The 15,989-nt window shown below is 41.3% G+C and overlaps 1 protein-coding gene across 2 annotated transcripts in view; it reads right to left on the bottom strand.

Moving 5' to 3' along the window:
- The window catches only part of fntb (farnesyltransferase, CAAX box, subunit beta), a 76,475-nt gene that overhangs the window by 49,867 nt on the left and 10,619 nt on the right, over positions 1 to 15,989 (bottom strand). The window contains exons 2-3 of one of the 2 annotated variants that reach the window (XM_078563186.1): positions 10,483 to 10,547; positions 2,514 to 2,586 (exon numbers count right to left, since the gene is read on the bottom strand). In XM_078563186.1, the coding sequence (XP_078419312.1) occupies positions 2,514 to 2,586; positions 10,483 to 10,547 (138 nt within the window). Of the gene's footprint in view, positions 1 to 2,513; positions 2,587 to 6,310; positions 6,441 to 10,482; positions 10,548 to 15,989 lie in introns of those variants that run through there. The other variant, XM_078563187.1, reaches the window with a different exon arrangement.

Below are 15,989 nucleotides of genomic sequence, written 5' to 3'. Positions count from 1 at the left end.
GCTTTGTTACGACCCTGCTCCTCCACGGGATGCACTGCTGTTGTCTTCGCAAATGCACAGGATCAGTAAATTCAATTTTTTATGCGCAACATTTACTGTAAAATCCATCAAAAAATTTAAATGTGCAGGCTTGTTGAACGAGGTGTAATACTGTTTATAACGTTATTCTAAGCCATAGTTACTAAACCACCTCCCTGGCCCTAAAAAACAAACTTACAAGTCTGGACTCTCATTCCCTCCATTCCACGATAAAAATTCCATTGGTTTTTAAAATAATACAAATTATCTTTTTTTTCCTTCTTCAAGGTTTACGATATTTCATCTTCCACTTTAAACCCACTTGTGTGTCCCAATCTTTATTTCACTCTCCGTAAAGCTGAATGATAATTGTTGCCTTTTACGTCTGAGTTTGCTACCTGTGAGAATTCTTCAATTTGATTCAGTGCGCAGCCCGCTTGATGATTTCACTGTTTCTAGACACCAAAGATCCTTGCGAGATGGCACCAGGAATAAACTGATGACTTAAATGGGAAATCGATGCCGCAGGGCCATTAAATCTTTCTATTCGCTACTGACCGCAAAATCTGGGCCAACACCCACACATCCAGCACAAACATTAAAATCACACTCAATAAAACAATCCTATACACCAATTCAAAATAACATCCATAAGATGTGCAGCCAAGTAAGTGCCTATAGAGAAAAAAAAATCCTTTTTGACAGTTTGTAGTGAAGCTAATTTTGTCAACATTGTATCTGAATGTGTTTAATATCCTGAGATTTAATAGTAAAATCTGCTTTTGGTACCTTCCAAAATGGGGATACTACTGTGGGAAGCTGTCTCATAAACTTCAATCATAAAAAATATATTCCAGGGAAAAGCAGATCTTACCATTAAATCTCAGGATATAAAATGCATTCAGACACAATGATGGTAAAAATTTGCTTCACTATAAACTGTCAAAAAGGATTTTTTTTTTTCTATTGGCATTTACTTGGCTGCACATATACTGTACTTCACACTTGAGAGGGACATAGGTGAAGATAATTCACACAGTCATTGTGACTATAATGTTTATAATCAAAAAATCAAAGGAAGGACAGTTATATAATTCTCCAAGTCAGGCCACCAATACCATCAAACATTCTGCAATTATTGCCAAAATTCACCACTACTCAAACTATAACTGCCCATGATCCTGTTCACATCAGTCTCTGTGTTCCTGAATTGACTTCACTGTCTTGAATTGGAAGTGAGCCTTTGTGTTCCTTCTTCAAAGTCAGACGACGCAAGGCTCAAAATCCACTCCAGACAATGCCAAAAGTGGAGACTGAATGTTGGAAGATATATTAGTTATATGATTGAGCTATACAGGTAAAGGGCATTGTCTAATTAAGTAACTATATCACTTATAAATAGAGACTTTGTTAATTTGATCTATTAGTGCCCGTTTTACTGGTATATTCAAAAGAGTGTGAAGAGAAATGGGGGCTATCACTTTAAGTTAACTTGTTAATTTGCTCATTTGTTATTGCTGTATCAAAAGAGCATAAATAGAAACTGCTGGCGACAGGTTAGAAGGCAGACATATGTAATGCTGCATTCTGTAAATAAACCTATTATCAAGAAAAAGGATTAGCCTCTGGGGTCACTCTTCAACATCTGGCTTGGGATCCAATTAACACCGGAACTCAGTCTCTGAATTGTGAATTCATGATGACCATGAAGCCATTGCCAATTGTTGTAAAAACCCATCTGGTTCACTAATGTCCTTGAGGGAAGGGAATCTGCCATCCTTACCTGGTCTGGCCTACATATGACTCCAGACCCACAGTAATGTGGTTGACTCTTAAATGCCCTCCAAACAAGGGCAATTAGGGATGGGCAATAAACGCTGGCCTAGCCAGTGACACCTGCGTCCCAAGAACGAATTAAAAAAAACTTGCAGTGGGATACTCACGTCTGGTGAGAGAGGGAAGTCGCCTCCCGCGCTCTCCTCATTGGTTGTGTTATAGAAGCTCATAAATCCCTCCCGATTTATGGGGCTAACCACACAATCGATAGTTAAAAAGACGGCTAAGTTCATGGGATAATTGCTTACACTCTGCCCTGTCACACTGTAAATAAATATGACAATCCTTCCACTTCCTCTCAGTATTCTCCAAGGGAACAGTACAAAGAGGTGAAAATGACAGCTGTTTTTGTACGGGGCCTGTACAAAGCATTGGTTAGCTTTTTTGTTGCGTATTTTCATATTTCATTTTATTCCTATCAGAACTTAAGGTCATCTCAATGCACTTGACCTGCCAAAGCTAACCACAAAGCAACTATAACCCTTCAAATTTGGCTACCCAAAGGCTGAAAGCAAAGTGGACTTGAAAATTCAGCGTACCCCAATAAAATGATGCATTTTAGTCAGCTATCAACAGCTAAGCTCCAAACCTCACACTGAATCTACACAAATCAAGACACACAATCCTTGCCCCTCCACCTCCCTTGCCTGAAGTCTTACCACATATGACTCCGAGAGGTGCCTCAGACCTTTCTTCAAGTACTGGAAATGTTTCTCCCTTTGAAGGACAGGCCTGGAAAACAGCATACACATGATTGAATCAACCAATGCAGATAACTAGGCAGCACTTGAACCTCTATCTACTGCAGTACAATTAAATTTTTCATTAATACATTTGGGCTGTACTCAACATTCTAACTGAGCGTTCACACACGGACAACTGCTGGCCGCAAAGTGCATAGCTCTGCAGTACCAGGTCCCATGCCAGACCATGAATGGATGCCTTGCATCTTTTACTATTCAGTTTTGTAAATCTTAAATATCTTGCACTCTTACACCCGAGTGATATAAAGGAATTTACAGTATTGTCGCGTATCGATTCTGAGCCCAAATACACTGCATTTAGATCTTAGCATAATGCAAGTTTATACCCTTTGTATGTTACAGACCTAATACATATAATGATTTGCTTGATAAAAGTGAGACAGCTGGCCATAAAATTCTTAAAAACTATAGTTAATGTTTCCTCCTGGAGTTTTCAAAAAAAAGAACATTTTTTAAGGGTATACCTCTTAAGGTTTCAGATATGGAAGCCCAAAAACAGAACTCACTTGACAGTCATGAGCGAGGATGTCATAATTCAGAACATATTTCCAAGCCCATATCAGTTTATTATATTATTTTCAAGGAACTGAAAGTTTAATAGTATTTGAAGTCTTAATCAGGCAAGATGAGCTCGTGCTGCAGCCACTAAACAGAAGTAAAATATACAGCATTTAGTTCACTGTAAATCTCAGAGCAAAACCTCAGCTGACAGCACGCAATTCCGCACCATTGTTACATCTGAGCAGGATAAATTAGCCCTGGCAAAAGTACTGTACGTTGAACAAATGCATAGGCTGGAGCATGGTGCAAATTAAGAGGAAGTCACAACCTGCAAGATCAAAGCTCAAACCATTTATCAGCTGAATTAGGAGGAAAATTATATAAACAACATTACAGAATGGATAAAGATCAATTCTGTGGAAACAATTTAGTTCCACATCCAACTTTTCGGCACAGTCACAGCAGGTAGCAGAGTCCCAAAATCAGCACAAGCAACTCCACGGCAGGAGTACTGACAGAGAAAGCTGGTCACTGTATTGCAGGAAGGATACACTAAATTTGTACCAAGCAGGAGATATTCTGATTATGAACAACTGTTTGAAAAATTGGTACGAATGGCATTAGACCTGAAAAGGTTAATGAGGATATTACAATTATTAATTGTCCTGCGAGGATGAATATCAATAGACTCAACCCGCTGAAGTGAAGGAAAAGAACTCTTGGAGCGGGTATTGCCACAGTCCACTCGAATGAAGCACCCACACAGCTGCGTTGAGTGACACTGGCTTGGGAACAGGCTCCCTCGTCTTCAATCAGGAATGCTGCAATGCTCCGAAACAAAGACAGAGGAGATTTTTCACAAAACAATTTCACTCTCAACTAAAGAAAGCTATCCCTATAGCAGGATTGTGTCACTAGTACACAGCATGCATTTAGATTCTGCTTGGCCAAGAAATCAGGAAGCTGGAAATGTAAATTCACAGGGCAAGTTATTAAAAAACTCAGTTGTTTGAAACATTAAATCCTCATAATGTTCAAAATTCATTTCCACTTACAGGGTTTGTTTACCGGGGACCTGTAAGTGCTCAAGGTGGGACTGCAGAGACTCAGTGTTCAGCATTCAGTCATCCAGCGTTATTTCTAGGTCCCTTAGCGCTTGAACATTAGCAGACTGAATGACTGAGATGAGGCTCAAAAATGCAATTTACATGAGCCTTTGTTGAAGTGTCACTTGAATATAACAGCTAATTTATTGCACAGTGACAAGAGTTTTCAAATGATACCCTTGCCTTAATACAAAATAAATTACATAAATACACCAAAGAGACAAGCCATGTTTAGTTCAAAGCAGCTTCCCCCGCCCCTAGCATGGGATTTATGCTGGGGCGGGATACACTTCACAATTAGGGAAAGAAAACTATGCCTTCACTAGCCCAAATCCTGCGTTTTGGGAAGACATTCCTCTTTGGGAGTAGAAGTCAGGTGTAGCAAAGCACAATTCTGTCTTTATCTGGCATCCACTGTCTAGCCAGGGTTACTAGCACTGATCAAAAGCAAATAATTTGGATTTTATTTTCCTTTCCTAGCCCACAGATACTGAGGCAGGACCTTGAGATTTATTAGCACAGCACACACGAGGAATTGAACCTAGGGACCAGGAATTGAGCCTTGGGACCTTCCAAGTCTTTGTGATGTGGTACAACATTACTTGGTGCTGTCATCACAGTTACTTAAAATTTCAAACCATTTTGAGATGGATCTCAAACGGCCCTTTCTCTGCACATGATCAGAGAATTACAGAGACTATCTTAGTTTTCTAAATAAAACAAAACTAAATATTTAGATGATGGCACAAGCCAATGGCGAAGAAAACTGAAACGCACAAACTTAACTCTCAGAAACTCAAAAACTGCCATCCCCAGATCATTGCAAGAGTCATTGTGGCCTGTGGTGTAATCGCCTGGTATCCAGTTAACGTCACTTATGGTTCCATCTGCAGCAATTCTGCAGCTTTAATAGAAACTGAAAGGTCAGAAGCATCAGATTTCTGATCAGTGACAGCCTCTACTTTTTAATAGCTTGGTTTCTACTGAGGGACAACATAGGTAAATGAATCATCAGCAGCTTTCTGATGGCAGAGCACTGTCAGCCCAAGTATCTCCTGGTGGACTTATTGTAATTTCTTCACAACCCACAGCGTAACACATTTTCTATTTAACTCACATACAGCAGGGCTAAAAACACATCAGTTCAGAGAGGAGATGCTGAACATTCTTGTCAGATGAAATTGGCAATAACAAGAAATTCAAAATAGTTCTGAAACCTGGCAGGAAACAGACTTCTCAAATTGAAATATTTAAGCCTTCGAATGAATATCAGAGGACATTTAGTTTCCCAATTTTTCATATCCGGTTTATCAAGTTTTTCTCTTCTCTTCTAAAAAGCATGGAGTCCTCATTAGTGGACAGATGCACGGGCGCTTTGTCTTGTAATCCTTTTCTTAAGTGACCATCATTCAGCGATGGATTTGACAGCCAATGTCGGTAGACTAATTAACTGCAATAGTGGTATTACAACCCAGCTCGATCCTGCCTTTAGCTGAACTCCACACACACGTAAAGTTTTTAACAGGTGCTGCTGGAGAACGATCAAGTGGGATCAGCCTTCCCTTTCATGAACCTCAGGGCTTTGAAGGCATCTGGAACGGTGCTACTGCTAACTAGCTAGCTAGCCAACCCTGGCTAACGTGACTCAGCTTAGCAGAGTCTGGGAAATCAAACCTGGGGCATCTTGGTCTCAAGTGAACAAGCTCACCAAATCATCAAGGGTCTCTCTTTCTTTATTGACAGAAATATAAAGCGATGCTTTGTGCCAAGTGAAATCATTACCATTTGTATACTGCCAACCATTACATCAACATTAGGCTGAAAATCTAAAAATTACAGTTTAAGAGAAAGCCCCAAGTCTTTCCAGTAAACACAGAAGAACTAATTAAAAAGTTTAACATAAAAAGCTAAAATGTTTGCTCCATGGAAAGAAATATACCTTCAGATGACAATATCAAAACAGAAAACTTTGCACCAATTCCGGGATCACTTAAAGCCAAGCTGATAATTCTAAAAGCGAAAGCATAGCTGTAAACTGAAGGATGAAACAGACATGGATAGAATATAAAAAAACAAGTAAATTGCCTCTTTGTCTCCATCTGCTGAGAAACTTTATGAACAGACTTGGTCACAGCCCCATTTCTCAGTGGCATGCCACGTGGAATCAACAAAAACTGTATTTCCTCTGATGATGAAACTGCCTTTTATCTTCCACCAAGTCAGCTGCAAGATGATGCAGAATTTAAAGGTCACCACATCGGGACTAAAGCCCGCATTCACACTGCAGATGGTTAAAGATATTTGCTTTGTGTGTCAAGATTGTCCTGACACTACAGCAACATCAAAGATGATACAATTTAAGTGGCTACACTTTAAAATTTATTTCTGCATTCTTCCACTACCTGCCATATGTGTCCTGCTTTCCACGAAGCAATGGAGTTTGCAGGTTCCTTGCAGCAACGTGAGAGAGAATTTTGTTCTCCGGGTAAGAAATGTTAATGCTGGGTAACAGGTAACACTTTGCGTTTTGGACATTCAAATCTCAATTTGTGGCCCGTAACTTCAGTGGAGCGGCAATCAGAGTCACATTGCCACTCCACTCCGCTCCTACTTACATGGAAATCCAGCCACTCCTTTCTCGCCTGACCTTCAAACTCAGGCTGGGCAAGAATTGTGCAGCGCAGCGCACTCCTGGGGCCTTAAGTAGAGGGCTGGAGAGTCGGAGGTAAGGAAGCCCTTTTTACAGCACTAGCTCCCATAAAGCAGGTAAGTTCAACGGTCCAGCCACTTTCAGAAGCCAGGGAGAAGATAAGTTTGTACGGTAAGTGGGTAGGATTGGGGATGGTAGGGGCGGGTTGGTCGGTAGTTGGGGCAGGGAGGTCATTACTATGGTTATCCAGGAGTTAGAACTGCTTTTAAATTCTTCTAACTTTTTCTGGGTAGCTATTACTGTCAGACAGTTGGAACCATCCAAAGTTTGTGATTTGCAATCGTACTTTCAGATGGTTCCCATTGCAGGGCAATTGCCCAATGGAAGTTTGAACTTCCCGGGCAATTGTCGTACAATCCTTACCCGGTGATCTCCAGGGAGGGGGCTCCTCACTGCGTCTTTGAGTTACTACACCCCCCCCCACACCACCACAAGTTACGACGCCCTGGAGTTTGGAAGCCATGGGCATATCTCCCATATCAGAATGAAAAATCAAGTCTGCTCCAACAACAAAAAAAAAGTCAATATTGCAGGTCGATGGGTTTTCATCGCAAGTTTTGACAAAAGGTCATCAACCTGAAATGTTAATTCGGTGCCTTTCTCCATTGAAGCTGCCTGACCTGCAGAGCATTATCAGCAGCTTCTGTTTTTAGTATCACCATCCGTCAGCCTCTGAGTGAAGCTGAACTGCACCCACCAACACTGTGAGCTTTACAATCAGCTGAGGAGACTGGTATCTCATCAGTCTGGAATACAATTCAACCCACCCTCCAATTTAAAGGCTAGCGTATAAATAACAAACCTATATTCCCCCTCTTGTGATAATCAGAATGGGACTGATGAGTTGACATGACAGTAGAGGAGCACTTCAAGGACAATTTAGAATTATAAGAATTCAGGATAATAAATTGACTCATTTTAGTTACAGACCAAAAATGACTGTCAAAGAGACTCGCCCACGAACAGTGAGTTAGGCAGGCAAAGCTGAGAATAACATAATTGAAATACTACAGAATCACTTCCAGGAAGCAATAATGTTCTAGAGGTGCTAAAGAGAGGGTAATGCATTAGCTTACTGCACATTTCACAGGCTGCTAAAATTAGTTGATAAGTTCTACAATTACGGTAAAGCAAATTGGAAGATTTGAATTTAAATGCATAAATGTTCCATAATTTGTGTAACGCACTGGGTGTTTTGGTAAATGGTGGACCTAATTTATTGCATCGTTCTGATGGAATATAGCAAACAAGACAGATCCTCAAGTGCAGGGTTGGGGGCGGGGAGAGCAGGGATAAGTGGGTAAAAAGACAAAAAAAACTCAACAAAATACCATTCACTCATTCCAAGTTTGATGCAAGGTGCATTTTTAATATTTGTGTGTGCAGAGGAATCAAACAAAACATATGTTTTAAAAAGCTGTTTTGCGGAGAATCTACCGTACATACCCACTTTCTGTAATGTTTGATTAGAGGCAAGCTGCTAGAAGGGAGCATTTAAAGTACTTTGCATGTCTACTGGGACAAAGAAGGGGCTATGAGAGACTTGCAACATGGCTTCTGGAAAAGAAGGTTCAAGCCTCATCAGTCAAGTTGAATATTTTGAGAAGGTTACTAGGTTGGATAATGAAACTCGCTTAGTGGACATTGTACTTGTGGATTTTCAAAAAATCTTTTGACTAGATGCTGCACACCGGGTTTATTAAGAGTCCAATGCGATTGGAAAGCTCGGTCCTGGGGTAGATAAGAAATTAGCTGCCTTCTTATAGGCAGAGGGTTGTTATTAGTGGCAGTGGGTCTGCGTGGAGACTGTTTCCAAGTGGAGTCATGCAGGGCTGGGCGTCAGCAAAAACAGCAATCCTATCTATAATAACATTCTGGATGAAAGCATTAGAACAACTTTCAGCAAGTTTGTTGATGATACAAAAGTGTGCGCTGGTGTAGGGCTTGAAGCCCTGATCATCTGAATCAGAGATCAGAGTGGTAGCACTGAGCCAAAGCTGCCACATAATGCAAATTTAATCCTCAAATACTAGATACTAGAAAAATAAAGTGAAGGATTTATAATTATCAGAGAGAGACTTTAAAAAGGACAACAGACTTGTCAATTTCAATGTCAATGTGGGGTGGCAACTAAAAATGCAAATAAAATATGGGGATAAATTGCCACAACACAGAGCATAATCTTTGTAGATTTAAGCTCGAGGCTTTGGACAACAACTGGAGTAGCATGTGCAATTCTGAGCCCCGCACTTCAAAAAGGGACACGTATGCACTGGAGACAAAGCAGAGAACCGCAACTAGGATAAGCCTAAATGTAAATGGCAGTAACCACAGAGGAAATATCAGAGCAGCTTAAGTTCTACATAAGTACATTCACACTGCTCACAGAGTAGCTGCACTGAATTTGATTTTTAATCCATGTTGGTGCAGATTGTAACGAAAACATCAACTGTGGGAAAAAATGTTTTCACAAAAATTAGAAACACAATATTAATAGCTCACTTAAACTAACAATCAAGTAGAGGGAACCTGGCAAAGTAGCCTCAGTAAGGACATTTTTCTATGTCTCATCCTCCAGTGACGAAAAGCTAAATTGAGCTCTTTTCAAGCCGAGTTTCAAATAGTTTTGACACAGAGCTAGGTAACAGACACAGCCGATGTTCTCACTTGAATATTTCGCAACTTCCAACAGTCTCACTCGTTCCACAACCATCAGATTTGGTTTTCAAAACAAGTTTCACGGAACTTCTACCTCCAGGGTAAGGAGTAGATCAAGAAAAAGCACAATGACCTCGATATATTATTTAAGAAACGTTTGATCCACCAGCACCAGTTATTGGTGGTGCATAGGAAATTCATGTGAAGTCTGCACTCAGGTTGGGGAAGAATTAATGCATCAGAATTACTAACACGCAGTGTGACACTAAATATACAGCGACAGCCCACTGTAAACTTGAAGCCAACATTATGATTTTCACAGTTATATGGTGTTATGCTATTTGACCCAACTGGTGCCACACATCAGATATTTCAAACTGCACCATAAGGTAACCAAAATATTTTATTTTCCAAGTGTTGTTAGTACATGCAAGGTTCTTCAACACGTATACTGATGAATTCATGTGGGGTCAGTTTTGCTTTAAGGTGACTTCAGTGCGCACACACGGACAGCCTTGTGAATATATTGCAGGGTTAAAAACAAAAAGCTAAAAGCTACTGCGGATGCTGGAAATCCAAAACAAAATAAAAACAGAATTACCTGGAAAAACTCAGCAAGTCTGGCAGCATCGGCGGAGAAGAAATCAGTCAACGTTTCGAGCCCTCATGGCCCTTCAGCAGAACTGAAGCATAGTTTCAACAAGGGAGAAATATAAATTGGTTTAAGGTGGGTGGGGGGGAAGAGACACATTGAGGGTGTGGTGTGAGCAGATAATCAAAAGATGTCAGAGACAAAAGGGTCAAAGAGGTGTTGAAGGTGGTGGTCTTTGTCTGAGAAAAGTGCTAATTAAGAATGCAAGGTTGATGTGGTTTCGATTCATGTACTTACTGTAGCTGGCTCCGATCAACTCTGAAGGCATCGTATGCCTCTCCCACATTCCGTTCTACTGTCTCCTGTTATACGGAAACAGAAAGGAAAAGGTAAGTTCTATACATTTTATTAAGATTAAAATTGGATTCAAAGAAAGTAGAATCGCTATTTTTAAAAACTGAGTATCAATGTCCCTCTATCTCAGGATAACAGGATGAGAGAACATTTGCTAAACGCAACAGTTTATTCAGTAAATAATCTACCCTTCTGAATGAGTAGTATTGTTAAGAATACATGGCTTACTTGCAAGTAAAACATTGCTTTCCTCAAAGCAGCTACTCCAAGCATATTAAAGACAGCAAATTTTCCCCCAATTCAATTAAGTGTACTGTCTCAGAAAAGCTATTCTACAAAAGATCACCAAAAAGCTTCACAAATCTCTAAAGCATTAGCTGCCACTCACAATCTAGGGTATATGAGGACTGGCCACCTTTGTTACAGGCAGTAATAAGCATCACAATTTGTCACAAAGGTAACAGTTCAGAAAGCATTTTTTTCCCCCCAAAAGGTAACATTTTGCACAGACCAATATTTAGTGATATAGGCTGAATTCCATTGAGACAATTAACAATGTGTCTCTTCCAACAGGAAGAAAATCTACAAACGTTTTCAGGAGATTCAATGTTCGAATTGAAATATCTTTTTTTAAAAATGGCAAAGAGACCATCATGAGAGTTTTTTTCAAACTGAAACCGTACATACCAAAGATTAGAATGTGGGCAGTCAGGCACACCATGTATGATAATACTATCCATTCTTCATGGATGGGGTTAGGCGGGAATGTGGAGTTTGAGGCCACAATCAGATCAGCCATGATCTTATTAAATGGCGCAGCAGGTTTGAAGGGGCAGAATGGCCTACTCCTGTGCTCTAAATCATATGTTTGTATGACATAGACATAGATTAGTGGAATGGGCAGACACGTGGCAGATGAACTTTGCCGCGGAGAAGTGTGAAGTGATATATTTTGGCAGGAAGAACGAGGAGAGGCAATAGAAAAAATAAAGAACAATTCTACAAGGACACGGGCGCAGAGGGACCTCAGGGTATGTATGCTCAAATCGACCAAGGTGGCGGGGGCAGGTTGAGTAAGTGGTTGACAAGGAACACAAGATCCTGGATTTTATAAATAAAGGCATGGAGCACAAGAACAAGAAAGTGATGGTGAACCTTCGACAAACATGGATTCGACCTCAATTGGAAGACTGTGTCCAATTCTGGGAACCAGACTTTAGGCAGGATGTGAAGGCTTTAGCGAGAGTGCAGAAAAGAATTACAAGAATGGTTCCAGGGATGAGGGACTTCAGTTACGTGGATAGATTGGAGAAGCTGTGGCTGTTCTCTTTAAAGAGAGGACTGAGAGGAGATTTGATAGAGGTATTCAAAATCATGAGGGTTCTGGACAGAGTAGAAAGGGAGAAACTGTTCCCATTGGCCGAAGGGCCCAGAACCAAAGGACATTGATTTAGGGTGAATAGCGAAAGAACCAAACGCGACATGAGGGAAAATTATTTTCAGCAACGTGCAATCAGGGTCTGGAATGCACTGCTTAACAGTGTGGAGAAGGCAGATTCAATCATTGCTTCCAAAAAGGGAGCTGGATAATTATCTAAAGACGAAAAAAAAAAAAATTACAGGATTACGGGGAAACGGAAAGGGAGTGGGACTAGCCGAGTTAATCCTGCAGAGAGCTGGCACAGACATGAAGCACATTTCGAATGTGCCAGTCTGCACTTCAGAAAAAATGAAGCCTAGTTGAATGCACCTTGCGGGGGGGGGGGGAAACAATAATCTGCTAAAGCTAGGGTAATTGATTCTTTCTGTGTCTTAAACTGGTCAGTAACAAAAATGTTTTAAAGCCAAGCTCAGCGTTGCAGCTAAATAATACAACGACAACTTGTATTTATAATCAAAGCACTGGAAAATATGGTACCAAAGGTACTTGAGGAGATATTTGGTCAGAATGACTAAAAGCTTGGTCAAAGAGGTGAGTTTTGAGAACATCTGAAAGGAAGGAAAGAAGGTAGAGAGGCGGAGAGATGTAGGGAAGGAATTCCTAAACCGGGGCCCAGGCAGCTGAAAGCACAACTTCCAATGGTGGAGCATTTAAAACCAGGGGCAGGATTTTGCCCTTGCGGGAGGCGGTTGGGAAGCCGACTGCGATTGGCTCCACAACGCGATTTCACGCTGGTGGGCAAATTAAGGCGGAATGCAAACGACAGCGCTGCCTGCACGGGTGGGGGGAGGAGGGCGGGCAGGCCTAGCACGATCTTTGCGCACGCACACGAAAGAGCGCTTCAATCTCCCTAAGGCATGGAGCTGCCTCAGGGCGATGAAGCCCTGTTTAAAAAAAATAATAAAGGAAATAAAATGGTCATAAAACATGTCCCCCCACTCCCCCCCCCCCCATGTGACTCTGTCACATGAGCTGGGACACGTTTTTGATTCAAAAACAAAATTTTTAGATGATGTTTATTTGCTTTAGGAAACCTCACCCTGCCCATGGATTGAAATTGAAGAGGTTGGACGGGCAGCATAAATTTGAATTTAATTAGCGTCTCAATAGGCCTTTTAATTGTCGGCAGGCATGCTACTGACTCCGGTGCGCGCCCGCTGAATGAAATATGGTGAGCGCGCGATGACGTCGGGACGCTCACCCAACATCATCGTGCGTCATTTTACGCTCAGGTGTGTCGGGCCCGCACGCCGAATGTAATATTCTGCCCCAGGGCTCATCAAGAGACCAGAATTAGAGGAGCACAGGTATTTTAGAGGGTTGCAGGGTGGAGGAGGTTACAGAGACAGGGGAGGGGCAAGGCCATGGAGGGATTTCAAAACAAGGATGAGGCTCTTAAAATGAAGATATTGTGGGACCGAGGTCCAATGTAGGTCAGGAAGCACAGCGGTGATGGGTGAACGGTACTTGGCTCAAGTTAGGGCACGGGCAACAGAGTTTGGGTCACCTCAAATTTAAGTCGGCTGACCAGGAGTGTGTTAGAATAGTCAAGTCTGGAGCTAGCAAAGGCGTGGATAAGGCTTTCGGCAGGAGAGTTGAGGCAGGGGTGGAGTCAGGCAGATTTACAGAGGTGGAAATAGGTGTCAGTGATGGTGTGGATATGTGGCTGAAGTTCATTTCATGGTCAAATATGACGCTGAAGTTGCAGACAGTCTGGTTCAGCCGCAGACAGTTGCCGGGGAGGCGGATGGAGTCACTGGTGAGACAGCCAGAGGTTGTGGTGGGAAATCAAGTCAATAGTGGGAAATCAAGTCAATGGCTTCGATCTTCCCAATATTTAATTGGAAAAAAATTCTGCTCATCCAGTACTGAAGTCTGACAATTGAGGGAAGTGGCAGGGGGAGAGGGTTTAGGAGAGGTGGTGGTGAGCTAGAAGCTGGGGGTTGTCAGCGTACATGTGAAAACTAGCGTTGTGTGTTCAGATGATGTTGCCGAGGGGCAGCCTGTAGATCAAAAATAGGAGGAGTCCAAGGACAGATCCGGTGGAGACACCAGAGGCGACAGCATGGAAGCAGGAAGAGGAGCTATTGCAGGAGATTCTCTCACTACTATTAGATAAATAAGAATAGAACAAGTTGAGTGCAGTCCCACTCAGCTGGATGACAGTGGAGAGGTGTTGGAGAGGGGTGGCAATGGTCAAATATGCCAAAGACACTCATCATACATTTGTCCATATTTGTGTGTATGCTGTTTGTATTAGTGTGTGTACTCATTTATATCAACGTGTATGTGTCGATGTGCCCCTCGTGCGTATATCGGAGTAACCTGGTGCACGTGTGTGTCCACGTATATATCTGAGTAATCGTTTGTGCCTAACTACATGTATGTGTCCGAGTGATAATGCAGGTATGCGTATATACCCATGTGTGGATCTGAGGACGTGTGTCTGTGAGCATCTTTGGGTGTATGTGTGTATGTAGAGTGCACATGTGCATCTGTGTATAGTTTTTCATTCCAAGCAGGGGTGCGTGCACAGGGGATTGAAGGAGGCTTGCTAAGTAATCAGGGGAAAAAAGCCACAATTCCTGTCCATCTTCGCTCAGCAACACAGCATTATAGTAAGGGTTGCAGCTTTGAAAACTCCCAAGACTAAGGCAAGTGCAATTGTTCTGCTCTCTGCTCCTCCATTACTTCAGCAGCTGAGCATCCACATGAAGCATTTCAATTTTGAATGCAAGTTTTCAAGAACTTTGATGATAGCAAGAGCCACTGTAAAATCTACTAAGGCTAACACTGTTATTTGGATCACTTTAGTAGTTTTAAGGCCCAAAGTAATTACGTACTTACAGAAACAGTACTTGTCTCAATTCGTTCCACTTCACTCTCCTGCATGCTGCTCAATTTCATATAGACTTTTGCCCAATGTCATGACCAATATGTAGCAAGGCTAAGTGCTTTTATCAGTAATGTAGGGACCCTTTTCACTTTCTTTGCTGTGTTTAAGTTAATTTGCACTTACACCAAAGACCACAAGCTATGGGCCAAGTGCTAGAAAATGGGTTTAGAGTAGATAGGGGTTTGATGACTGTCGTGGACACGATGAGCTGAAGGGCCTCTTTCCGTGCTGTAAACTCTATGACACAGAGGGTTATCCACCAGAAAAAGAAATCATACATGGGGGACTCTCATCTCAATATAAATCACAGTGTCAGATCTAGAGTTGTAAGCTACTTGGTTATGCTGTTTCAGTAATGCCACAATTAAACTTCAATTTCCATCTTATTTCTAGCTCCTCCCATGCTTTCTTTTTGAAATTATAAAACTCGCAACAAAGTGCTCTCTCTTGTCTGGAGAGTTTATGTGCTTACGTTTTATTATGACTAATACAGCATCAAATACCAAAACAAAGATGAATATTTATCCTGCACAAAAAAACGTTACAACAACTGTTTTCAAACAATAGCGTTGTTTGTTAACATCCATGAAACTATGATTATAAACGGTTTAGCTAATAAATGACTGTTAATATTAAATTCTCATTACTAGAAAGCATCAGTTCATAGGTTGTAAAGTGACAAGATATTTTTGCCATGAGAAGTTTAAAGTCGCTGGTCTAAAGGACAGTCCATATATTCAAATAAAACACAAATGCTTCAAACTGTGCTGTGCCTCAATGTAAAAATGTGAAGAATGTATCTGTCCCCTACATATTTTCATGATCTGTGCATAATCACTGTATTTACAAAGCATATTGAAGGCCACTTTTGGTTGGTGCAAAGGGTGGAGAGTTCATTATTGTTTTAACTTTTTTTTTTCATTTTGGCTCCTTCAATTCAAAATTCGCCTGCAAAATGCAGACAAGTATGAAAGGACTCTTGTTTGTTTAGCATTCTCAACCACAATGTTCCGATCACAGTACTTTCTTTGTCAACAGCAATTACTACCGGTTTCATGAGTTTCGTGCAAACACATCCCCAGCTACTGGGAAAGATCCTTCTCTCTTCCTCCT

The sequence above is a fragment of the Cetorhinus maximus genome, chromosome 18 (assembly GCF_964194155.1).
Source record: "Cetorhinus maximus chromosome 18, sCetMax3.hap1.1, whole genome shotgun sequence".
NCBI lineage: Eukaryota > Metazoa > Chordata > Chondrichthyes > Lamniformes > Cetorhinidae > Cetorhinus > Cetorhinus maximus.
This window is presented reverse-complemented; position numbering and strand designations above follow the sequence as displayed.